Source organism: Gavia stellata, chromosome 4, assembly GCF_030936135.1.
Source record: "Gavia stellata isolate bGavSte3 chromosome 4, bGavSte3.hap2, whole genome shotgun sequence".
Classification (NCBI taxonomy): Eukaryota; Metazoa; Chordata; class Aves; order Gaviiformes; family Gaviidae; genus Gavia; species Gavia stellata.
The window spans coordinates 60760634-60787338 of record NC_082597.1 but is presented as its reverse complement, the minus strand read 5'-3'; the positions used below and the strand labels follow the sequence as shown (position 1 = coordinate 60787338).

Sequence of the window (26705 nt, the reverse complement as noted above, 5' to 3'; positions counted from 1 at the left end):
TTCGTTGCATTCAGAATAAGCAAATGGTTGTATGAGCATGCAGTAAAGCTATATTAGGTGAATGAAAAGCAAGGTGTGGTGCCATGCAGGGCAATCAAAAAGAAGCATTTGTGTAGACTTTTTATCCAGTAACTTTTTGCATGAAAATTAATTATATGTAAATACATAAAAATTTAATCTTCACTGCTAATTGGAACTCCAAATAGCTGTATTATGTTTGATAACAGATTGCTTGACCTGAGCAAAGCTTGCATATCTCTAGGATGGAGACAATTGGATTTATCATTCAGAAAAATGCCAGGATTATATCATATCCCATAGTTCATAGATGCTTTCTTCAGTAGTATTGCCTTTAGTTTTCAATAGGTAGCAGTAGGCTTGGTATTAATGTTGCCATGATTATAATATGGCCTTTATGGATGCAGGAATAGGTTCAGGAAGCACCATATCCTGTACTGCAACTCAGACTTGGAGACCTGATCCCATCCATCAGAGTGGGGGATGAAAGCTTAAGCTAAATTAGCTGTCAGCTTATTTTTTTTTAAAGATGTTGAGCTGATGTCCAAAACCAGCACATATAGCAGCAGCGTCCTTAAGACCATGAGCAAGAATGATGGAAAACTCAAACTTGGACATAAATTTCTTGGATTCAGCATATACTTGCAACTGAGAGGAAGGGTTAGGCCACAGGGCACAAAGTGCCACATCTTTGTAGGTGGTCCAGAGCTGCAGTTTTCAGACAGGCACTCAGATGCTTTTTGTTATTCATTTTCCTTTAGAAAAGTTTTAAGATCTCAGGTACACAGGGTAAAGAGATCTGAAAGTTCCTCAGCGAAGGCAGCTGCAAGAGGATAATAGGACTGAGTCTGATTGGAATATTTTTGGCACTTTTCCTCTAAATAATTAACAACACTGTTTTGCTGAAGCTGAGCCATTTTGCTGAGATGTTTTGATTTCAGGAGGTTTTTATTAGATTCTGAGATTCAAGATGGACCCCCTCATCATCCACCACCCCATCACTTCTGAGGAGGTGATAAAGAGGTGTGTTGGGGTAAGGAAGGGAGGGAAGGGGGAGAGAAATAGAAAATCTGACCTGTTCAGCCTGTTGTGTCCCATGTTGAGTTTCTCTGCTACTAGTTGTGCCTGTAAAGCTTCCAACTTACCAGGCACAGAGAGATCCCAAAAAGGTAAATTAAATTTAATTCTCAGCTCGAAAAAGTTTTTTGTCTTGGGAAAAAAAAAAATCTATAATGAGCAGCTGCTCCTTCTTAGGCAGCTCGGAAGCTTTGGGGCCTGCCTGGAAGGATAATATTGATGTCTCCGTATTCAGAGGTTTGACAGGAAAATGTCTTTTACCACATTGGCAGGAGCGATCCCTTGGGTAGGAAGAGCTGATGTTAATATCTAAGGGAAATCCACGTTTCGCGGCTATATTGTACTGAATGCAGCATGCGGTAAAATCTTACTAGGTTGGAAGAGGTTTTAGATAAAATACATTGTCAGATTACTCCAGCAGCTAAAATAGGTAGGAAAATAACAGCTCTGTGGGCAATCTACTGATTGAAACTTACTGAAGATGTCTTCAGACGGCTAGTCTGAAGACGTAGCGTGCATGCTTATAAGGTAAGACATCAGAAGTTAAAGCTCCAGGGATAAAAATGGGGCTGTGATCTGTTCTTGTTTGAGAGCCTGCTGCTGAAAGGTGGTGCCGAGGGATGCTGGACCTGAAAGCTTGATGCCTGCAAGGACAGTGGTCACATTGCATGCAGGGACCTGGATGGAGTGGCTGGGTGAGTGTTAATTGGCGGGCAGCAGGACCCCGAGAACCAGGATGAAGAAGACGCCCGTTGGGCACATTTGGTGCCTTCGTTATCCCAGTTCTCGGGGTGCAGCCAAAACCTATGTTTGAAACACGACAGTGGTACCCAGTATGAGCAAATGATACCTTCTAGGAAAAGCCTGGAGCTGAGCATCATTTCACAAGGCGTGCGTTGCGTGCTGCTAAGTCTTTGTCCTTTTGAGAAGCCAAATACATTGGTTGGGTTTCTTCAGCACAGTGTAAATACAGCTTCTGGTGACAAGGCTCGTGCCTTGGAGTCATCTGAAAAGTCCTTATGAGCAGGAAGCGGCAGCTGGCAGCGAGCAACCTCAACTACTTACAACGACAGGCTTTCAAAATGTCTTTTTCTAAAGCGTTGCTAGTGTGCAACGAGTCATTTTTTAGTCCAACATATTTCATAAACTTGGAAATGAGACTCAAGGAATAAATTTTCCTTTTGACCACTGTCAGAGAGTCTCAATAGTTTGTTTATCGAATCTGTACCAACTCTTCAGTGAGCCTGAGAAATGATGGTTTGGGGCGTTATCGCCTTTCCCAAGCCTCTGTTTGCACCAGAGCAGTATTGTCTTTCTTGCTGGGGACAGCAAACAAGCGAGCAAGTGCTTGGAGCAGATGCTACTGCAAAGGCAACTGCGCTGTCATTCCTTTCAGCTTGAAGCGTACTTGTAATTTTAGGATTAGATTTGGGTGGAAATGTTACTTGACTTGTTTACCCACATGGCAAAGTCTTTTTTATTTTTCTTTTTTAAATAAATGTCCTCTAATACAGAACAGAGGGCAGACAGAGGTGGCTGAAACATTGCCCATATCCTGGGCTCCCATGTTCATCAATGGTAGCTTTCTAGTCTTCTAAACCCCCATTTTTTGTGGAAAAACCCAAGACATAGATAGTCATATGGACCTGGCAGCTAACACAGTTGCAGAGCTCCTGGCATCCACCTCAGGTCTTCGGTCAGATGATTTCAGACCCATTTTTTTCCCCAGTGAGTTGCTTCTCAATTCTTTGCCATTCTTCGGTTTAGGGAAGATGCTCTGTGACCTCAGGTAGTCATCAAGAAGTCAGGAGATTTCCACTTCCATCAAGAAGTGGAAATCTCACAGCGGTTAAAATAGTGCTGGGTGCTGGGAGGATGGGAAGATGGTGAACGCTTTGTCTGGGGTGTCCATACTTCCCGTCACCACAGCCTGGCTGCAGGCAGAAAACCAGGCGCTGTCTGCTTCACCTCTCTGTGTAAAGTGGGGATGTCAAGACCCGTAGTGGGAGCGTGGTTGAAGTGCTTTGAGGTTCTGAGACAGAAGGATCCACACGTTTATGTGTTTGTCAAAATGGTCATCTTCATCTTTCACCTCTAATAAGTCTGTGTTTAGCACTAAAGAAACAATGCACCTATTGAGGCGAACCATTTCTGTAATAATGGAGTCCTTAGTTTACTGTCTTGAGCCTGTGCAATATCACCCAATGAGAGTTTTAAAAGCAAATGGTGTCCTTCCACCCTTCAGTCAGCATGGTCCTTCCTCCTGTCCTTGCCCACAAACAGGAGGAACTCCTAATCTCTGTTCTTGATAATGGTGTTTACTGTCTCTCAGTCCAGGATTCTATCATACACACATAAGAATAGCTCTGGGAATTATTTCAGGAGTCCACACCCTTACAGCCGGGAGGATATCTTCGCCATTTTTGGCAGAGTTTGCCTATTCAGTCTGTAAAAGTCTTTAACATGGCAAATTCCACAGGCTCTCTCAGCAAACCTGTCCAGGGTCAACTTTACCATTGGAAAAAAGCCTTCCCTAATGCTTAAATTAGATCTTCCTTGCTGCAGTCTGAGCCCATGAGTTCCTGTTCTGTGCACTGTCATTGTGGAGAACAAATCAGTTCGTTTCTATTTGCAGTAACCTTTGATGTGTTTGCTGACCTCGGAGCAAATCTGATCATTCCTCTCTCACAGGTCCAGATCTTTGATTATCCTTGTCCTCATCAGTCCTTCAGTCATCCAAATTTTTTGTTCCAAGTCCAGATGGCACAGATTTGGGTTGTTTTTGGTAACACTAGTTTGTTAGATACATTTGAGTTGAACTTAGGAGCATGTTTTGTTGACCGAAGTAGCTCATGAGTCTTGAAGTTTTCTTTTATAGACTTGGTACTATCAGTCAAGTCACCATTGTATTAATTTCTTACATCCTTAATTCACACTCTTGCTACCATATGAAATCAAGTCCTTATTTTTGAGGGTTGAAGCTTCTAGGAGTATTCGTGATCACTTGTTTTGTTTCCCTTTAAGATAAATGCTGTGTTTTCTTTCCGTTTTCAGGTGACAGCAGGTGATCAGCAAGGGCGTAACAGAATACATAAATATAAATCATGGGGGGGTGGGGGTGGTGGGGGTCTAAATGTCAAAAATCACATGAGCCAGTAAACTCTGGATTCTACTTTAATGTCTGTGGTAGTCAGACTTTCTCTGACCTGTCCCCGGTGGAATTTGCTTGTATGGCTGCTTTAGTTTCTAGCCCTTTTGTGCAGTAGTTTTCAGTCTCTATTCATCAGTTTTACCTATGAGATCTCTGCAAGAGTAAATCTAAAAAAAGTGAGTTTGTTGGCGCTCAACTGAACTGTGCATCCACAGTTCTGTTGGAAAGCTTTTAGGAACTGAAGAGTGAAAAAGGGTTAAAACCACCCTTCCTATTGCCCAAAAGGTCCCTCCCCTTTCTAAAGTAAATAAATGCTGTTCACATTCTGTAGCTCGCTTTAAGGCCCTTTCCTGGAGAAGCACTTATCTTCATCCTCAGAGTTTTGGCAGAAAAAACCAGTTTTAGGTATTTTGAATCTGATCTGTCAGTTGGAATAATTACTGTTATTTAAGTTCTTTGAGGTTGAGAACGGACAAGATCTGGTAATCCTTGTTAGCTGTTTATTAAATGGGGTAGTAAGACCAAGAATATTTTGTAGGGTAAGAGTTTTTCAAGAGCAAATATAGCTTCTTTTTTCCCTGTCTTTTTTTTTTTTTTTGCTTTTATGAAGGTGGAGGATGTTTTAACAATAAGCATACATTTTAAAATACCACCTGAAGAACACCAATACATGTGTCGAGTTGCACTTAAGTCATTTGCCAGACTATGCAGGTTGTAAATGACACCGTGTCACTTTGAAAAGCTCCTTTTCTACATCCTACAATAAAATAATTCACAAGGTCACAGAACATTTGCAAATACTCACAAGGTACCATTCATGCAGAATGGTGGGTGAAGAAGGAGTCACAAATAATAACATTCTTGCCTTTGCCATCAGTAAGCTTGGGATCAGGTCATGGTAACTAGATGGCAAATGAAAACTGAGCTAAAAATATTTGCATAAACTATTTGTTTTATGGCCATGAATGCTGAATACACTGGGAACCTTTACAGCCTCTTTGAACATAGTTTGAAGCGTATAAGGATACATTATTTAGGTAAATAATGTGCAGCTATCAATTTGACAAGATGTAGGTTTTGCTGCTCTAAAAGGCAAATGCTTAAATATCTTTGTAATGTGTAGGTGAAACATCTTGACTGACTTAACGTACAAAGTTTGAAAGAGTGAGAAGGTTTGCTGAGCCTCTAGGAACTCTTGTAAATCTCCTGAATAGGGGGCTTGCCATGACACTAATAAAAAGACAGGAACATATCCAGGTGCATTTATAGAGTGCATTTGTAAGGACTGAGTTCTCAGTTGGCAGAAATGAGAGGGAATTTACTTGGGCAGAGGAGACCTGGTGGTTTTCTTGTTCTCCCTGTCAAGACAGAACTGATGTCAGAGGCGGTATTTGACGTAAGGGGATTAGGGATGTTCAAAAACGAGTTGCATTCTCCTCATTTACTTGCCTAATTTAGCTACAGCTAGTGGTATTTTGGTGCTAGTACTGGAGAGGTGGAGCCTCCCAGATGTGTGCAGGTTCCCACACCCTCGGTGGCACAGGTGAATTTTAAGCATGAGGGGAGTGCCTTGCTGAGTTCCAGGGACTGGCAGTCCTGGCATATGGGGAGGTGACTTGGAAAGAGCTCTTGTAGCAATGCTGAAAAACAGCTGCTGCTGTTCAGCAATCAGCATTTATTTGCAAACCCTGAAAAACTCTATTATTTATTCTGATTTTTTCTTATTTTGAATCCTGCTTTTGGTAGACTGATGGCTTTCAAGAGCAGTCAATAATAGTTAGATGCATTGGTTAGAGGGGTGTTTTCTTTAAAGTTTTTTAGGAGTGATGGGAGTAAACATGGATATGAAGAAAGTTGTCTATAGAGAAATTTCAAAGTTTCGCTTAGTCTGTAGGAACCTAATCTGCAAATTGGAGCTGGAATTAATCTGATTTTTTTTTGTGCAATTCTCATACGCAGACTGTTGCTGACATACAACAGCAGCTTTGGTATTCTTTTGGGATAATTTTTTTTGTTGTTGTTTGGGAATTAAAGCTGCTGTACCTGTAACTCACTTCTAAATATGTAATTTCAAAGAATACCATAAATTTCTTTGCCTGTTGGTGTCGCGGGCTTGAAGAATGATTGAACGTGAAGTTTTACTAACTGTAGCCCTGGCAATTTCAAAGATACTGGTTGTGCTGGAAGCTCTTCTGACAGGTCTTATTCATAATGGCTTGAATGTGTCCAAGACAGCATGATCTATAGCTTTTAATCAGCTGATGGATTGAACCTCATAGTGAAACTTGGGCTGTATTCAGACGGGTTAGAACAGAAAGGATTTTGCAATTGTACAATTTTTGAGACTGGGGCAAGTTTCTTAGGGAAGCATCAGCATCGTTCCTGGCTGCCGGTGAATGATGAAGCAATGTTATAACACAGAATAAAAGGTTGTGTTTAGCTCAGCTTCACCAAAGCCTTTGTAAATAAGCCCTTGTCCTGTTTTAGGATTTTGGAACTTTATATGGCTGCATTTTAGTCTGGCTATAAGTAAGAGCAAGTAAGGCAGAGCAGAGGGAAATTACCACAATTCAGGGATAGATTTTCACTGTAAAGCTTTATAATCTGTCCTTTTCCCCTGGATTGCAGAGTTCAGATACGTAAAACGGCTGTGTAGAGAAATAGGCAGCAGTCGGGATCACCACATTTTGCCCTGGTCGTTGCTGCAGCGCTGGGCGGGATGTGCTGTCAGGGTGGTCCAGCGGCGGGAGAAGCAGGGAGGCATGGCCAGGGACCGCACCTTCGGTTCAAATCCGGGCATATGTGGGATGTGCACCCCTTGAGACCATTCAGAAAGATATACATAGGATGTCTGAAGCAGTGCACTGGAGTTTGTACAAAGTTCCCTTGTCAGGATTCCTTCATGTCTGAGAGCTCTTCATGTTGGTTAACAAGATTCCACATTTTCATTTTTAGTTCTTCTGTCAACTGTTTCCTTTTGTCTTTTAGTCCAAACTTCCAAGACTGGGGAAAAGAAAAAGAAGAAAAGAAGATAAAAATCAGACAGGTTGATTTAGGTTTTGGGGAGTAGGAGTTGCTAAGGGATAGAAAGGAGGAGTCATTCTGCTTTGAGCAGAGTAAGAAGATGAAAATTGCCCTGTAAATACGAATTCACAGACTTTAACGTGTGTGTGATGAAGGCCCCAAGCTCTATGCCTGTAAGTCACAAGGTAAGATGAGCTTTTCTTTTTTTTTTTTTTTTTTCTTTTTTCCCTTTTCAAAAAATACGTAAGGTATTGACCTCAGGACTGGCCAGCACCACTGCAGGTGATGTCCTGGGTGCAGATGATGCTGTTCGCAGCCACACTTACCCTGGTGTGGGTTGGAGCTGGCTTGCCTGCCCTTCCGAATTCTGTGCCTGTAGGGTTAAACAGACTCGCTTCCCTTCAAACAGTCTCAGATTCCTTAAATGTTAAATGTGATATTCACACCTGGCATTGCACAATGAAGGCACTATATTTTTGGTTTTAAAAAAAAAAAAAAGTGAGAGAGAAAAAGCTCCATTCCTTGGTAATACTCTTTTTCTTTTTTCTTTTTTTTTTCTTTTTTTTTTTTAAAGAGGCGTCTTTTTTTTTGTCCTGTTATTTTTTAGAAGAGGTTTATCAGTCCCTGCAGAGCGGGGTTCTGAGATGACTGTTACAAACACAGGCCTGCAGAGCTGTCGGGCACCTAGGCATCCCGTTTAAGTCATGGGGAGCAGTGTGGTCTTGCTGGTGGGGCTGGGAGCACCCTGACTGACTCCCCTTCCTGCCAGGAGCGAGGTGGCTCTGTGCAGCAGCTTTTTGCAGGGGTGCCCGGCTCCCCACCTGTCCCCACGCGCAGAGCAGGGCCAAAGCTGCTGAGAGGGCTGTGGCGGAGGTGGAGGAAGAGGAGCAGGTTCCTGGGGTCTCCCCTCTGCCCGGGGAGGCCGTGGCAGCGCAGGGCAGCCCCTGGGGTGAAACAGGCAGTGGCAGTTGCTTTGGGGACAGGGCTGACCCCCTGCCCCACACACTCCTTTTTCGCAGGGCAATGCAAGAGAAGGGGTTGGTGGTGGGGAGCTGCAGCTTTGCGGAGCTTCCCTCTCCCCATCCCGCTGCTGCACTGGGCTAGGTACCGCGAGCGGGTGTTTAAAGGGATTATTTTACACGTTGTTACTACACAAGCTGGAACATGATTCAGCACTTAATTAAATGCCATAGTTAGGAGCTGTCTGCATACAAGCATCACCGTTTTCCCACATGCAAAAGGCTCGTACTTCAACTTTGCATGGAGACTGCCCAGAAAGATGGATTTTAAACTGTTGTGGAGAAACTTTTCTTTGCAGAGCATCATCTGTGAGCAAAGGTAATCTGCGCTTGAAAGCTGGCCCTGCCGGAGCAGAGCTATACTGAGCCTCAAGTCTTACACTGGAAGGTTTTTTTGCAACAATGGGTGGAGGAGGAAAAAGAAGAGAAACAAAGTCTTGTTCCACACGGGACAGGAGTGATTCACAGCCCACCTTTTTTATTGCTGGAGGTATGTCACGCTAGGTTTGCCACACGCAGAGGTGAAGTGAAGTCACTGTATCAAAGAGCTTCAGATCAAATGGGAAGGGAAGGAAACTGGTGGGTGGCGGGGAGAAGGTGGTATTTCGTGGGGTTGCAAATGTGAGACCCATGAACAGTGGGCGCACCAGTGTCACACCCAAAATCTGCAGCGGATCCAACATGAACCCTCTCTGCCTCTGCGAAACTTTTCTGTAGAAGAAAAGCAGTGTTTGATGAAGTGACTTTCTCTGATTTTGAATGAGAGTGAGTGAGAATTTATTTTATGGAGAAATTTAAAAATTGTCCGATATCAAATTCTCTTGAGTGGAATGGCTGTATCACTCATTTTGATGAGCTTTCATGAGAGTAAGCCTTTGGTCTGTTGCTGCTGGTGTAGATAGCGATCATTACAGATCTCAAACTTGATATGGCACAGGGTGGGGTGACTTGTTCATGTCCCTTCTACTGGGAGAACTAGCATTCCTGGGCTGGCTAGCCACCATTTTGGCGATAAGCCACATGAAGAAAAAGTTTTGATAAACCAAAATCAAAATATATTCATTGCTTGTATCAGAAAACTGTACATCAGAAGCTCTGCAGAGTTTGACAGTGGCGGAGGTAGGGTGGCCATGAGCCCAGGGGACCGCTGGTGATGGAGAGGAGTTTGAGGAGCAGCTCGCACCTTGGGTCCAAGGAAGGCCTGGTGCCCCTGCAGCGAGGGGATGTGCTGCCATATGCTGAGCCCAACCTGCACGTTACAGTGCAGCAGGTCTGGGTAGGAGCGAGCCTGCTATAATCTCATGTTGCGCAGCCGTTGTAGCTGTGGCACTTGCACCATGTGAGCACGAATGCCTGGCTGGGCACGCAGCTGCTCCCAGCATCCGGGCTCCAACTCCTTGTTTGTAGTTAGGAGGTTTCCCAACCCTCCCTTGCCGGATCCTCCCCAGCTCTATGTGCTTCCTGGTGATGACGTAAATCTCCCAGTGAACTGGGGAGCAACCTCATAGTGGAGCTGATCGGGATGGCGGGCTGCCAGAAAGCTGCATGGGTGCAGGCTGAGCCTAGCAGATGTGCTCCCAGCCCTTTGACAGCGTGGGGAAAAAGCCTACTCGTCTATCAGAAGGAGCGGGCGGGCAGGTATCATCTGCAGCCGCTGAGTTTGGTACATGTGGGAGGTGCCTGTACAGCCGGTTTGTCTTGCATCTCTGTGCTGCAGGCAGACGGACAGTGAACCCCCATCTCTCAAGTGTAGCGGTTCTCCTCCCTTTGTACATGCCACCTATGAGAGATCACACTGTCAGTCGGATAAGTCTTGAATATTTACACTTTGTGGGAGAGGCTGGTTTGGGGCAGAGGGTGGTGTCCCAGGGTATGTATCAAAGGGATTGCTCTTTTGTATGATGTTTCTGCAAGTGGAAACTTCAGCAGACCCTCTCATGGCTGGTTGCTGTTGGCTCCAGATGCCCCCCGGCAGTTGTCTTCAAGCGATGAGTGACGGTGTGCTGGGGAGGTGACAGGAAATCCATTGCCATGGGAAATTAGCAGGGCTGGGATTTGTGCCAGCGCCGTAAGAGGGCCGGACTCTTCCTCGCCGCTCCTGAAACTCACTTAAGGCCAGGTGCTTTCCCTCATCAAGATAAATGAGGTGGAAAGGTCATTTTCGTAGCTCTATTTTTTGCATATAGGGACCTCCTTATTATCCTCGAGCGGCTGTGGGTATGTGTTTGTGTGTGCATGGCTTGCAGACCATCTGCAGCACGGCTGGTTTCATGGGTACTAGGACTAGTTTTTAGGCAGGCTTTTCTGATCTGAGGTTCAGGTCCTGAATTGATTTAGGTGTGTAACCTGCTAGCATTTATAATGGGAGGTTGGTGCCTGAAATACCTGGGTGGAAACTGAGCTGCGGGTCGGGGGGCACTGGGGAAGCCACCAGGGAGTTGCAGGGAAGCACCATGGATGAGCGGAGTCGGATGGCAGGTCCCTTTGGATAAAGGGATAGGGTTGGGCTAGAGGACCTGGTTGTGGGTTCATCCAAGACTGCTCCTGTGATCTTTGGCGCGAATGCCAAGATATGTCCCATTTAAGTTCAGGCGCTTGACCACAGCTTTGGAAGGAGGAAGCAAATTTTCCACCACTGGCTCTGTGAGAAGCAAGGTCTGAGCCTGTCTCTGGAGAGGGCCATCTCTTCTCTTGGGTTTCAAGGAGAGCGTGTGAAAAACCAGCGTGCTCTTCCCGCCATCATCCTGCTTAGTCCACGGGGAGAGTCTCTTCCTCAGAAGAAGGTGCTCTCCGGGGCAGCCGGGGCTGTGGCAGAACTGGTGCCTTGGGGCTTTGCCCGCGGGTGGGAGAGGGCTGTGGTGGATGTGTTTTCAGTTAGCCCGCCCTCCTCGGGGGCTTGGGAGGAAGACAGAAGCTTGAGCCTGACGGAGGAAGGAGGAGCAATTATTGGAAGTACAGTTAATCTTTCTTTAATTAGAAGACATGCTAAATTAAAAGGCCCAGGAGTGATCCCACAGATGTCGGCTTACTGAGAGATAATAATCGATGGGAGAATCTAATGTTTTGCTAAGCTTCCTATCTGCATTTGGTAGCATTGTTATGCTTTTACATACTTTCTTTAAACTGAGAGAAACTTGACCCAAATAGAGAGCTCAGATAGAGAGCTGTCTTCTTCAGGACTGGCATTGGACAGGTTTATGTAAACAATAATGATGATGATCATAATAAGCATAATCATCTATTGTCTATACTGTTGGAGAAAATAGCAGCTGTTTTTAGAAACCTTTGGAGAACAAACTTCTTTCTGATGGCAACTGTGGACTTACACGCAGGTGCTGCTGACAAAAGTTTGTATTTCCAGGAAGATAAATCTGAGGCAGGATGTTGTGTGCACAGAGCAGGCAGCCCCTCGCTTTGGGCATCGTGCACGAAAGGAGAGCCTCTCTGACTATCCTTACAGAAAATAAGGCGAGCACTTTCACTTCTATTGAGGGAGGAGCGCGAGGGCAGGGAAGACAATGGTGTTCGTGCCTGAGGATCGCTCTGGGTGCTGGATATGTTACAGCTGGTGATGCCTTTAGCCTGGGTATTCTGCAGAAATAAAGCTTGTGGCACATGAGAAGGAAGCTTGTGGATTTTCACAGGCCTTTGGATTTTAACTTGAAAGCACTTTCTATTACAGTCTGAACCTGCACAACGTCATTAGAACAAATAAAGATGATCATGGCAATTTTATTGATGTAGACATAGTTACAAGGAAATAAAGACTGTTCTTGTAAAACTGGCTTTCCGATACAGTAACACAGTCAACCCAGTGCTCTTCCAGCTTAAACCAATTTTATACTAATGTTTACATCAACTGTGATGGAATTATTCCCAGTTTACATTGGCAAGTGAGAGGAAAATCAATCGCAGCATATCGACCTGGAAACGCACTAATTACTGGCTGTGTGGAGCTGGGTGCAGCAAAGAGCCGCTCTCCGTGTCCCACAGGGCTCACACGGCTCTCCTCCTTCTCCCTGACTTCCTGCCGAAGGCAGCACCTTCCATTCGCCGTGCAGAACCGCCGACCCAGAAACGAAGCGGAATGCACGGAGGCGCAGCCCCCGAGAGGAGAGTCGGGGGGGAGCCTAGAGCCAGGGCTGGAGGGTGGTGAGTAGGGCCAGGCTGGTCCCTACTGCACTGTAGTGGCAGAACGGCACTGGAAAACTGGGAGGCTCCCAAGGCCTCCTCCCAACCTCAGAAACACCACCCCATTGTGCAGCTCTGGCCAGCATACGCATGTCCCTCGCCCTCCCACCTTTTTTTTTTTTTTTCAATATTTTTCCCAGAGAGAGGCAGAATATCTGACAGTTTTGGGTTTTTTGTGTTTTTGTTTTTTTTTTTTTTAGAATGGATCTGAACCTCACTCAAGTGAGAAGTAAAACCTGAGGTTGTACCCAATGCTACATAAATAGTTAACCCTTTTCTCATGTGCCTGTTTCTGTGCGAGGCATATCTTCAAGTTGCAGGAGGGTGCTTTTTCTCATCGCGCTCAAGGGCTTACGGTCTGGCTAAGACGTACTATTAGATACAAGTAAAAAGAGATCAAGACCTTGTTTCCGCAATGCGCTTGCATTTCATCTTGTGCCTCCCCTTAACAACAGTAATACTTGTAGTGTGACTATAATCAGTATTTACCGTCCGAAATTTAAGTGGGTGCTTTTGTGCTTGGCTGTATCAGCACCCAATTTTATATGTATGTAGTGGAAGGGGAGAGGAGTGCTGGATGAAGGGCAAATATTACAGATGCTCTCTTATCTCATCGAGACCTTTACATCGGCGTGCTCGCACCGACTTGGGTACACCTGCCTTACAGCCACACAGCCAGGTGGCTTCTTGTGCAGCTCTGACAGCAGCACATCATCCTTCTGAGGGTCATGGGGTGATTTTGGGATGCTCTGCTGTGTGGTGGGAATCATGCATCTCCCCGAGGTGGTTGCCCATTCCCAGAGAGCACCTCCTGTGCTTGCAGAAATGGTTTGCTTTTGCATTGGCGCGTGCTGTGGTGACAAATCTGAGGTGCAGAGCAAAAGCATTCTGGCAAATGAAGAGCAGCTTTCTTTTTCTTTTTTTGTTAAAAAAGCCTTCAAGAAAAACTGTTATCAGTAACTGTATAGCCTCTAGAACAAGAGCTGCATTCACCTTGTGTTTATAGCAAAGGCTGCTCCGCTGTCTGGGAGGTGTGTGTTCCCTTTTCATTTCATACGCAAGGAAGTCCTTTTTTGTGTGGCAGTTGAGAAAGAAAACCGCAGAAGTTTCCTCTTCTTTCAATACACTGCCCAAAACACGCTTTCAGGAAATATTTGTTCCTGCCTTAGAAAGGAGAGTGCTGGCAGCTCTGCAGTTCGTAGCCATGGTGCAAAAAGCGTGATGCTAGATAGTTTTGTAAGCTGTCCTGATGTAACAACCAGTAGTCCTAAAATGAAGGTAATTAGGAGGCTAAATAATGTCTAATAGCTGATAATAGTAATTTAAAGACAACGTGCCAATAAGCAAGTTTTTCTCTCAAAAAAATCATGAAAATATGTTTGTCCTGCTACTTTTAGGAATGCCAGACTGCAACTTGCGGCTCCTTCATACAGCCTTGTTGTATCGATTTAAAACATTCGTTACCTAGTTAAAAATGTTCATGTTCATAGCTTTTTCTCTCGTGCTCTTCCTTGGGAGAAGAGTGCAGGTTTTCTGCCGAGTAAAACAAACTTTGCAGGTTTTCATGTGTTTAGGGAGGCAGCTGCTCATCTGGCTTTCACCAGCAGCACTGAAGAAAAGAATTAATGGGTAAATTAGTCTATTTTCTTCAGTGGGCAAAGGCCGTTTATCTGACTTTTGACTAGAGCAGTGACTCTCTGTCAGTTTTATTTTGAAGTCTTTCAGCATTTCGCATTCAGTGAAAAGTCCAGTGTTAAATGACATAAACCCAACATCTCCTTTCCCAGTCAGCCATGCGATGCGATTGATTGTTTGTATAAGTTTTGTGCAAATGTCAGCGTTAAGAATTGATGGCACTTGGCTTGCCCGTGACTACTGATGATTGATGTGTTTTGGCACGCTGTATTTGTTCATAATTCATGAACTTGCCTTTCTGCCTGGGTTCATATGTGGCCGCAGTTCACAGCTGTGTAAATCGAGGCGGCACTTGAGCAGTCACCGTCCCCGCTGACCTGAGACTCTTTTTTGTTAAAGATGAGTTAAGATTGTCTCATCTCATTTTTGGACGTGATGTTTGCATCGCTGTGGGGCAGTGAAAAGATGCTGGTGGTGGAGATGTGTTTTATGATTGCTAATCTCTTTTATTTGACTTTGTACCCAGCCCAGCTGGCAGAGCAGTTGAAGCTGGGGTCGGACATGGCTGCAAATAGACAGCGTGCTGCCAGCCTCCACTTCCAGGCAGACAGATCCGCAGCATGTTTTATACATAGGCTGTACACAAGGAGTGGCAGTGAAAGAAATAAGTGTTTCAGCGTTGCAGAGCCCATTTCATTTCTCATTCTCATTGGAGGATCTATGCTGATGGTAAGCTCTAGTTTTAGCAGGGCTTTCTTGCTTTTGACCCAGCTAGTGACCTTCAAAGTGCCCTAATCCACACAGTACGATCTCTGGATAATATTCTAGCCAAATTACTCATCACGGCGGTACAGTCCCCGAAAGGCTTTAAATGATGCATTAAACAATGCAGCAGCATCTGCCACATGGTTCCTCCTCTTGGGTATGTTTGCATGCAGGTGGCTCTTTGTGCTTTGGAAGGATGGGGATGCGTGTATGCATGTGAGCAGTAGAGAAGCACATGTTGCTTGTGTTTGCATGGATGATGGTAAAGAGGTGTACCTGCTAGAGTTGCAGCGTTAACCTTTAAGCTCATGAGGTGCGAATAGTGTTGGAGAGTTCAAGGAGACGCCTTAAGCATCTTCCTGGATGAGAGCCTGATTACTCAGCGCCTTTTGGGTCTGAACCCCAGGAGCGAAGGTGAGGAGATCTGGGGGTGCTGAAAGCAGTGGAGGTGAAAGGCATTTCTTGTGCACCCTCTAGTAAGCCGTAAACATGGTGAGGGGTCGGTGGACATTCGTGTCTCATTAGCAAAGGCTCCATCCTGTAGATGTTTAATGCTGCGGGCAGCCCCGCTGAAGCCTGTTGGGCTGCTTGTTGGATGGGACCAGGGCAGGAGAAGCCTGCAGTGGATGGGGAGTGCAGCCCCTGTGCCCCCCATGCCTCCCCACTTGCCCATCCGCCTGGCCGTGCAGCACTGTCCCGTGGCACTGCAGCCTAGCCCCCACATCTGGTGTGTGGCAGAGCTGGAAGGGGGAGAGTAAAGCCCCTGGAACCATCCCAGCTGGGGTGAGCTTTTGCTCCAGTGGCATGTAGGAGCATTGCTGTGACAGTGGTGGCACGCATTACCCTCCAGGTTCACCGTCGAGGTGGTGGGGTGACCTCCCAGCCTTGTGAAGGCTGAACTAATATTGCTGCTGACTGCGTGGAGGGCTGTGAAATGCTCAGGAGGATGCGAGTGCTTGTGCCTTGCTGCACAGTGTAACAGCTACGCATGTGTGCAGACAGCTCGTTGTAAATACACAGTCTTGTGTGCAAACGCCTCTTTAAGCACTGTTATCCTTAACCGGCAAGGAGTTTAATAGCACTGAAGGTGCTTGGCCTGAAAGAAAAGGAAGGTGCAGTCTTCTGTACATTGGTAAATTCATACAAAGATTACTGCAGAATTTAGATATGACCTTAGTGACAGAGATATATTTGTTAAAAGGAAGATTTGCCTTAGCAAAGCCACACCCGGAACACAGGTGGGTTTTACTTGAACCATCAGCATTTGGGATGCTGGGATAAGCTGTTGTGGTTTTGCCTTGTACCTGGGGAATAACACTGCAAAAAGCCCATCTACCAACTGAGCCTAGGTGCTATTGTGACTATCACTGATCTTATTATATTGTTATCCAGAAGGTCCTGCTGCCCCTGGTTGCATTATGGTAGGCACATTTGGGTTTTTTTGCATTGGGAAAGACTAGCTCCTTTCCCTGCAAGCCCAGTATCCTGTGGGCAGATGAGGGCCAGGAGGAGATTGGAGGTTCACACAGATGCCTCTTCCAGGGCCCCTTGAGGAGTTTGTAGAAGTGAACCCCAGTCTTCCCCATTTCAGTCTAGTGCCTGAATACTGAGATGGACTTTGTTAATGACAAAGCAAACCATAATGACTCAGGGAAAAGCATGATGTCTCTAACACTGACAGACGCAATGTAGTGGTTGTTGGGATCCAGGGCTTGATATTTCCTTGAGTATAAACAACCTGAGTGGATTCCTTTCTGAGATTAATACCTCCGAATCAACCTGGTGTACAGCAGGAAAAAATACAGAGATTGCCAGTTATTCTAGAATGGAGACAATATTTCAAATCCCATTTGGATTTGGAGCAGTATCTAAATAATTAGTGGAGTGTTTCTGGGTCTCTGCATCCGTCCTGGAGCACGAGGTATAGTGAAACAGCCCTCTGTCAAGGTTCAAGGTGGTACAAACCTCTGCATCAGTGGGTTTGGCTGGCAGAAACCTCAGTTCAGCCCATTGTCTCTCCGGTAGCTGCAGTTCCAGCAGCTGTGGATACGAGAGAGGCCTGTGGGAGATGCTGTGATGCAGAAATGTCTAGCGGGGAGGGGGCAAATAAGAGCTGTATTTCTTCTTTCTTAGCCTAGGAAGAGGGGAATACTTCTACAAGGTTATGCCACTGTCCTCAATATTTGAGTTTCAAAAATTGTTACTGTCTTGGAAGAAGACTCAAGGTGGCTCCATCAAGAGCTGGGAAATTGGAGACCAAAGGAGAATTTTAACTCTAGATAGAAGTGTAATCCTTCGTGCAAGGACCATCAGAATGACCTGTTTCCCTCCTTTATCTTGGTGGGACAGCTTCCTTGAGTGCAGGTGAGATTACTGCTGAACTGCCTCCTCAGTATATGTTCCTTTGTATTATCCTAATCTTGGAAAAAAAAAAATAAAGAAGATGGGGCAAAAAATGCCAGCTAACCCAGTCACAGTTAATGCACCGCCATGGAATTTGTGTCAACAGACTGAGTGATCTGAGGTTACTTTGTAGTCTGTTGTGGAGATATTTAAAACCTCGTCGATGGCAACGCTGGGAGAAATCAAGGGTTTAGAAAACAGAATATAGCTTCATTTGGCATGGAGTAGGTGCGAGCCATATGGAGTCCAGATGTTCCTGGTGCCTTCCGAAAAGGTAACAAATCCAGAGTCACTGAAGGAGGAATTTCAGACTAAACAAATGAGAAGTATGTGGCCGAACACAACAGAGCTTTTCAGCACAGCAGTCTCTCCTGCCTCTCTCACCTTCTCACCATCACCCTGTTTTGGTGCTTTCTGTGGGAATTTTTTAATTTAAAGTAGCGAAAACCACGTCTTGATAGGCAGAATAGTGTCTTAGTATCTATATGCAGTTTGAAGTTGGCAGACAAGGCAAGGTGCTCCATTTTGAGGCATAATAAATAGAAAAATGTTCAATAGGTGGAAATAAATAGAAAATGTAAAACATATTTTAAAAAAAAGTAATTTTTCTGCTCCTTTTAGTATAGGCCTCAATGTTTTCCCTTTAAATCCTCCGTGCTGAATTGTAACTTTTTATCAATAGTACATAATTTGCATTTGCAGCACATTACCTTATTTGCATTTTATTTGTCAAGCAACTTGAATACAAAGAGATGGAGGCCCCAGCTCCGCAAACTTCTATACCTATGAGTAACAGTTCAGTTAAGCAAATATATACATATGCATATGCTTGCAGGGTGGAAGCCTGTGTGTTCCTCCTGAGGTAATTTTGGAAATTTAGGGTTTATTCAAGTTGAGAATAGAGTCCATGTCTCTTGATAGCCTGAATACTCTGAAAGTCATTCTTCATTAAATGAGTGAATCTGCCTTGTGTTTGCGTGGAAAACACAATAATTGATAATTTTATTTGCTTTTCTGTATATGAAGAAGAAACAAGGGACAATGGAAATGTGTGACAAGTAGCACTTACATTCAGGACCATATTCCTCAAAACCCTGCATCACTATTGCCTGGTCTGTCTTACGCTGGCTGCATTTGTATGCTAAATTTGCCAGATCCTTAAAACTTTGTGTTACTTCTGGCTGGGATGTCTGTGCTGGCAGAAGGCCTGTGTATAATGTGGATGTAAAGGCAAATTATGTCTGTTGTCAAGGTAATTATTTTGCTTAAGGTGGACAAGGGGGAAAAAAGAGAGGTAGAACTGTAAAATTGATCTTTAGCTTGAGCAGTTGAGATTGTCTAAGTGTTGAGAAAAGCCCACTTCTGTAGGCTGCTTGTCCCAGCAAGATGCTCCCAGTGTACACCCGCTCTAGGAGCGTGTCTGGTGTGGGATTGTGCCTCGTAGCATACCTCGCCTTTCCCTGACCTTCATTTGAGGGACGGATGAACCTAATCAGCAGAAAAAAGGGTTAGGCCTCCTGGAGTGGGCTGCTTTTAAAAGAGGAGCCCCAAGTTTGAAGCCAGCAGCCTCCATCTGCCCTGAGTTTGTATGATGGAGTAAGTATAACTACAGTATCTTCTTGTCAGGTTGACCGTGTCCAAATTAAGCGAGGAAATTGGTTTTCTTGAGGCATGCTCCCAGCATTTACCCTCATTAAGACTTCCTGCTAACGTGAGTACTCAGCAGTATTTTGCCTTTGCAGATTACAAAGCTAATGGGTGAAGGCTGTAACTAATGAATGGCCTCCTCAGTCTTCTGTGAACCGAGAAAAACACCACTCAGCTTGGAGGATTTGGCCTGACTCACAACATTTTGTGCTTCTGGATAGCTCTCGGCTCGGATGTTAATGAAGCGCGGGTACCACGGGCCAACTGCATCCCTGCTGTAATGCCGCATGCGGACAGGAGGAAACAGCACTGAGCCTTGGACCTGTGAATTCAGGCAGTCATGGCCAGCGTTGTGGCTACCTGCTGACCAGGGTCAAGCCGTTGGCAGAGGTCCTTTCCCTGCACCAGCTGTGCTGGTGCTTTCGCACCACCTTGCCAAAAATGACAGCTCGCTGCAGAGCTGTCAATCGCCCCGCTTGCCTGCCCGCTCCCCGGCCCGCTCCGGTTGCAGGGCTCAGCCATTTGCACGGCTGGGCGACTCCGTCGGGTTCAGCTGGCAGCTCGTGGGGAGTCCCCATCTCCAGCCGGGGAGCTGCCATGAGCAGATGGAGACAGGCTGGCACGGTCGTGTTGTCAGGGGCACAGCTGGAACCAGGAGAGGATACACGTCTTGCTGGTCTCAGCCAGAGGGAGGGATGGAAAACATCTGGGGTATTTTCTCTTGCACACCATCGAAGGTGCAAAAAGACTAGTGGTGTGGGTAATTCTCTCCAAGCCTGAGCACTCGTGTTCCTTTTTGTTCTCCCTGAATGAAATAGAAAACAGCAAAAGAAATTAAGGTGGCGTAAAACACGAGGGTCAAAGTGCATCTTCTCAAAAACAAAATAAGAGTTTTCAAAGAGGCGCTTTCTAAGGTTTAAAACATTTTGCTTTTTCATGTGTGTGCACTGCTTTATTAAGATGCTTTGATTATCAAGCTGGAATTTAAGTTATGCTTCCTTGTCTACTTAAGCAGGGTGTTGTTTTGTTCCTACTTTCAAAGCTCTAGGTGTCAGGTTTGGCTTTTTTGATGTCCTGATCCTAGTGTGCTGGCGTTGCAGCAGCATCCGGCTGCTGTCCCACCAGGAAACTGCACCCTCTTTTTACTCCAGGCCTTAAATCAACAGTTTTTCTGACATTTAGGCAGTTTGTTTACTACAGGCATGCTCCAAAAACATCCGTAAGGGTCTGTTGTGGTGTAAGCAGTCTTGAATGTACCTCATTTTGGTCTGGAAGCATTTACCATCTTAAGGTTATGAAGCCCTAAATTTTCACTGGGTCTGTTTTCGGTATTAGCTGAGGGTGCCCGAGCTTGCAACTACGCATGGAAATATATGGAAGATGATCAGAAGATGATTTATTATCTTTGGGACTACAAGTGGGGCCCTGTTTTCTGTGTTAGTGGCATTCAGGGAAAGAAATGCCATTAGGACATCTCGTTTCTTGTCTTGTACCTTCACAGATTTTCTCGATTTGTTCATCGGTTGTTTCACCAAGGTGAAGTTTATGCTACTGATCACGTGGGAAGGCCCAAAAGGATCATTAAATGACTGAAGAATTGCCCTTGAGGACACAAATGCCAGTCTAGATTCAGTCACCCCTGCTTCTGACCTCAAATAAACATGAGATTTGGGATGTATAGACCCGCAGGTGCTTCTTTAGGTGTTAAAAAAATGACCACAGCAGTGCCGTAATGCTGTTGTTGAACCTTGCCCTTGAAATGTGTGCTCTTTGTGCTTAGTAAAGGTCCTCTTAAATAACTTGTAATAATGGAAACATTTTTACCTGGAATTAGAAGGAATCAGCAAGCTCCTCCAGAGGATTTTAGCAGAAGAGCTGGGAGAGGTGATTCAAGGAACCGTATTCATAGTCGCCGGGAAGTGCTAATGATGGTGATAATGAAAGACAGTGCTTTGCCTTGGAGATTTAATGATGGAGAATAAACTGAAGGCTTCCAGCCTTCTTGCTGTCAGACTCCTTAGAGACGCCAGGCAAATCTTTGCTCAGTGCAGCAAAGAAAAAGCTCTTGGACATCAACCGTCCCCGAGTTCTCTGGGGTTTTGTGCTGCCTGTTAGAGCAAAGAACCTGCATGATGACCCAGATGGGCTATTTAAGGAGATGTTCCTCTAATGAGGGGTTATCATATTAAAGCTGAGCTAATAAAGGGTGAGGTGTAGTTTCAGATGCTTCCTTTTTTTGGGTTTTTACTGAGTGTTCAACTGTCCTACTTAGGGTGAATAAAACTCTGGCATTGCAGAGCAGTATTTCACAAAAGTAGGTTTGTCCTGTGTTTCCATATTCCCTGAAATATTACCTGTTACAGATGGAAAATCTGGGGATTTTTTCCTCCCAGGAGAAGGCACCACTCTGTAGATGTTCAGCCAGAGAAAAGGTGGCTAACTGTATGTTGGAAACATGTCGATGTGAAGCCATCCATCTCAGTGACAGGAGGACAAGGAAACACAGCAGGTGTTTGGGTTTCTTTTTCTTTCTTTGTTATTGTTTTTCTCTAGAATCAGGGACTAATCACTGTAATCATCTGTTATTTCTGCTTTCCTTCCAACTTTCCAGTAGTTTTTGCAGGTCTCTTGTCAGCTTTGTGAAAAAACTAGCAGTGGAATAAAACAGTGTGTGATAGTGCGCATGCACAAGAGAATAAAATTACGATTGCAGTAGTAAATGTAATCTGGCAATTCCTAATTTTAGAATACTTGACTTCGTGACTTTAACTTTCCTTTGGCGTGGTTTGGGCATACAGTTAACTAAGTTGTTCCAAAAAATTACGTTTTCTGATTGAGTTGTGTGTGGAATATGTTGTAACTTAAGTGAATTATCAACCCAAAAGTATTAATATGTCTTTATATTTTTTTACCTATATATTGATGAGTACAATAATTTTCCTGCATGTGTTGGGTAGTTTTTGATTTATTCGGATTCTTTAGTTTTTATTTCATGCATATGTTAAAATATGTGCCATTTTTGTCAGCCATGTAACACTGGTCTGTGGAGTTTAATTTTAGTCCAGGTCATGCTCACAATGGTCACTTAAATGCTCGTGGATTGCTAGTAGATGCAGTGTATTATAAGGTATAGACTGCCTTTGCCATATAGGGGGATTTACATTGCTTTAAAGATTCACTCTTTTCTTAAAATTAGCCTTCATAGTTTACGACCTTACAATAAAGACATGTAAAACATTTATAGAAACATTAAAATTGTAAGAACAGAAAGAAGGAATCCCTTCACATCTCATTTCTAGTTGGTAAGCTGCTCGTCTCTTAAGCAATGACTTTTACGTATCCCCCAGTTTCGTAGCGCAGCTCTATAAAACCTTTAGCTGAGTGAAGATCAGTTATATGAGGGAGCAGGTTTATTGCTAATTCCCCATGTGCTTGCTTGTGGGCAGTTTTGCTGTGAATATCGTTTCCAAGGGTGCAAGATGGGGCTGTATTTTTGCATGTGCGAGAGTGCAGCGGTGGCCCGCAATTGCTGGGGACGAGGTGTAGTGCAGGCTGCAGCCGTGCTGGTGCTGCTGAGTTGTGCTGGCGTGGGTGCAAGCAAAGAGTTACCGCCTCCAGCTGGCAAAGCCTGACCAGCAGAAAGCCCAGAGTCTGGATGCCGTTACACGAGCAAAGTTACTGCTTTTTGGTGTCTGTATTGCTTCAGCCAGGGTCTAACGATGCAGCTCTTTATCTGCCTGTGTAGCTGGAGACAAGGAGGAACTACTCCAGAAAGCCCACCTGTGCTTGCAAAACTTCTAGTATAATTTCCACTTTTTCCGGGGTTTCCCCCCCCCACCTTATTCTGCTCAGATTGCATCCCTACCACACTTGGTAAATGTTTCCACCCCCTTTTCTGGTTAACCCTACAGATAATAGACATCCTTGGAGTAAATCCTTGCATCTCTTATCAATTCATTTTATGCTATACCCAGGATTTTCTGATACATTTGCTTCTAATGGCATTTGTCTGTCTGTACCCTTCACGGATTTACAACTTTCGTGTCTGTATATCAAGGCAGGAATAACACTTTGAGTTGAAGGCTTGTAGTCTTCAAGAGTTTGAGCCATAGATACTTTTTTTTAATGGATGAATCCTTTTTAGGATGCTAAGTACAAATACCCTCTTCTCAGTTGGTGAAATTATCTCAGTTGACTGTGAATTACAACCAATTACTGTATAAACTGCATCACTTCTTCTAAGATGGAAGTTGTTTTAATTACAATTTTTTCCTCTTTAGCAGGCTGCTAAACTCCGTCTTCCTCCAGTGCTGGACCCAGCTCTTGGCGTTTATCAGTCTCACGTGTTGGGTAGGATGCATTTGAAAGACTTGGGAACATCAGCAATGGCTGGATTTTGAAGGAGAGTTGTTAAACCATATATTGTTACATTTATGTTTGTTTTCCCAGTGAAGTCGATTGCAGTGCCCGGCTACAGAAGTGAGCGAATTCTTGCTGATCTGACACCGGCCTTTATGTTGAACCTTGTACTTAAATCTGCATTTGCTTTAAGTATTCAAGCTGCAGCTTGGTATAAAGGCTTGATGAGGTAATTATTTTTGTTGGCAAGCCTAACACTTCAAGATGTTCCAGAGTGAATAGTGATGGAGTCTGTCAAGTGCTTTCTTGAAAATCTCTGAAGTTTATGATGAGTGAATTTTGCCATTTGGTGCTTTCTTCAGTGATTAGTCTTACAGTGAAAATCTGGTCAACACATGAGTTTTCAGGTCAAATTATTCGCTCCCTTCCTCTTTCAGATTTTCATTGATATTTTTCTTTCATGTTTTTTACTAAAATGAGTTCCTTGAGTTCACTAAACAAAAGTTGACTGAACTTGATGTAAAGTTTACATAAAACGACAGAGAAAAGCATCTCTGAAAAAATTACCACCAAACTGCATGAAAGCTTGCCATGAAAAATGTTGCCAGCCTCCGTTTCGTGTTATCGGGAGTGCCCGTCACTGAGGGTGCAGAGGCTGTATATGGCTGCCAAATGTTATTTCCAGCAAAGACTAACAAACCCACGACAAATTTTAGGTTAAATTGCTTGTAAATGCTTGTTATCCGCATGTGTTTTCAGCTGGGGTGGTTAAACAAAGGCTTTGCAGAGATAAGTGTGTTCTGCCATAGAGCAAGAGGTCTTGTTTGGATGGGCTGTGCGCCTTCTGGATGGCTCCCTTGCCATCCGCCACTTCCCGCTGGGATTTTGGAAGTGAGCGATTAGTAAGCTGCTGCTGACATCTAGTTATATATACCCAAAAAAGAAAGAGAGAGGGGACCGCGTTTTCCCCAAGTGTTTTGCTCAGTGGTAGTCTCAGTGACTCTTGGCATTACTCCTCATTTTTCACTGTAGTGATGGAGAGCTTGATCTGGTACATTATTTTTATGGTGGGTTTTAAAAAACCAAAAAGCAGATGAGTTGGCAAATAAAAAAGTCCTGCCATCTTTGATCTTTATTGTGCTGATGATAAAATTGGTATGAGTTTCACCTTATATGAAACCTGTTCCCTATGGACTTTATCTGGTTAAGAATATTCTACTAAATCAGTGGTCGGGTTGAAGTAATTTATCACTGTCCCTTGGTGTTTTCATTAAACTTTCTCTTAAGAAGGGGGGGGGGGGGGGGGGGGGGGGCGCGCTTTTACATCTGTAGAAAAAGCTGAATCCAAGGAAATGCTATGACATCCAAGCCCAAATTTTCAAATCGCAATGCTGTATACTAACTTTAAAGTCACCATGTTTTACACAATCATTAATTCCTATTAAGTTCCTTGTGGCATGTTTGCATTTAGAGCTTGACCTTGATAGGTGTTACTTCATTCTGCAAAGTACTTGGGCTTGCCAGTCCCACCAGCCGCCTCCAGTGATGAGGGGTGTTGCGAGTGTGCTCCAGCCCTTGACCTGTAGCCCTGCTGACTGTGCCTCCCTCCCCAGTCCTGCAGGGGTTTCTCTGTGTTAATACCGGCAAAGCTCAAAGTGTTGGAGTGTTTTAAGAAATAATAATAAGGTCACAAAGACAGCTTACAAAAAAATGACCTCTTGTCCTGGGACTGTTGCATGAACTATATTTGTATTATTTCATATTTTTATCAACTATATCAATACGGATTCTTCTTCCTAGTGCTGAATTATTTTCACTGTCTTCCCTTTCTCTGGCAAACGCCACAAGCTTTTCTTTGGCATTCTTCTTTGTAATTTTAATTTTTTTTTTCCACAGAAGATGAAAGAAAAGCAGAAGGCTTTGATAGATTTATTGCCTGTAAATCTATGAAAGGTGCTACTAAAAATCTCAGACTGAATGGCTGAGATACCGGTGAGGATCCAGTTAAGAACCGTGGCTGATGTGGTCAGTAAAGGTCTCTGCCTGTTTAATGGTTTTCCTAAAGCCCAAGCTGTCGGGATGCTAGGTTTTCTTGAGATATTTTCCTCTGACACGCAGGAAAATGTAATTTCTTTTTTTCTTGTTTGAAGAGATAAGTTTGACAACATGACTAGAGCAGAGCGTATGCTGAAAAAGTTGTGGAAATAAAGCAGCAAATGAAAGAACTCCAGTTTTACTCATAAAAATGTATTTATTTTTAAGCCAATTTTGGGATTTTTTGACATTTGGATTTCCTGACAATGAAATGTTTAAAAGTATCTTTGAGACTGTTAAACAGTTCTACTAAGCTACTTCATAACATTTCACTGCCCTTGAATATTTGCTCTGTATGATTTGAAACATCTGTACTTTGTATTTTTTTTTCCTTTCCTTTGACTCTCCCAGGTAGGCTGTGCAGTTCGGTGAGCTCTTTAATGAATATAAAGTGTGCTTTCCTCCTTGCATTTTTCTTTTGACTTTGGTGGGGTTTTTTTTACAAGGCAAGGTTTTAAGAATTGAAATATTAGACATCTGGAGTTATTAAAGTCCACAGTGTTGGGTGAGGGACGTATTTTTTTTAAGAGCACTTCGTTTTCACCTCTGCATAGCGGAGTTGTCTTTGAAATGCACCCAAGGAGCAGAGCGCGCACCCTTCTGCTACCAAGGCCAAATCATCTGCCTGTGTTTAAATAAGTCCCCACAAAGCTCTCATTTTCACTGTTGCTTTTGAGAATTGGTTTATTGGTAAACCTGCTGGAGGGGCTGTTTATGTAGCGTAGGACTTTTCAAGGTGCTTTCCAAACGTTCTTGAAACAAGCCATCATCAGGACATCACCAGTTTTACAGGGGGATAAACTGGGGCATGTGAAGGTCAGTGGGGTTGCTGGAGGCCAGGCAGGCATCCGTGGCGGACTGCGACTGGAGGTGGGAGTCGGGCTCCCAGCTCATTTTGGGGGTGCGCCGTGGGGGGCTTGCGCTTGCTGTAGAAGATCCTGAGGCCTGGACAAGGCGTACGTTCCCCGTGGGAACAAAGCTCCTCTTCCTACCCCACTGCGCCTGTGCAGCATACTCTTCTGGATATCCCTGGTTCTTCATCACAATGAGTGTTTTGGGCTGATTTGGGACCTTCAGTGGTGTAAATAAGGGGCAGTGCCCCCAGTGTCATTGTACATACACTGGGGTGAAGCCACTCTGCATGGCATCGAGGTAGAGCATTGCTTCTTTAATGAACCTTCATTGGATCTACGTGTTAAAACGTTCACTGGGTGCATTGTTCATGCTGCGTGCTCTCGGTGGTTGTGGTTGTGAGCCTTGTATTGCTGACTTTGCCCAGGGAGTGCCTTGCACCCGGCTTTACCCTGCTGCTGACTCTTTCA

At 44.4% G+C, this 26705-nt stretch overlaps 1 protein-coding gene across 3 annotated transcripts in view; it reads left to right on the top strand.

Moving 5' to 3' along the window:
• ABTB3 (ankyrin repeat and BTB domain containing 3) overlaps positions 1-26705 on the top strand; it is a 177319-nt gene that overhangs the window by 56890 nt on the left and 93724 nt on the right. Inside the window, exons 5-6 of one of the 3 annotated variants that reach the window (XM_059816041.1) lie at positions 2203-2212; positions 24517-24529. The exons of the other annotated variants lie outside the window; for them this stretch is intronic. Coding sequence (XP_059672024.1) covers positions 2203-2212; positions 24517-24529 — 23 coding nt within the window. The remainder of the gene's footprint in view (positions 1-2202; positions 2213-24516; positions 24530-26705) is intronic. 3 annotated transcript variants of the gene reach the window in all.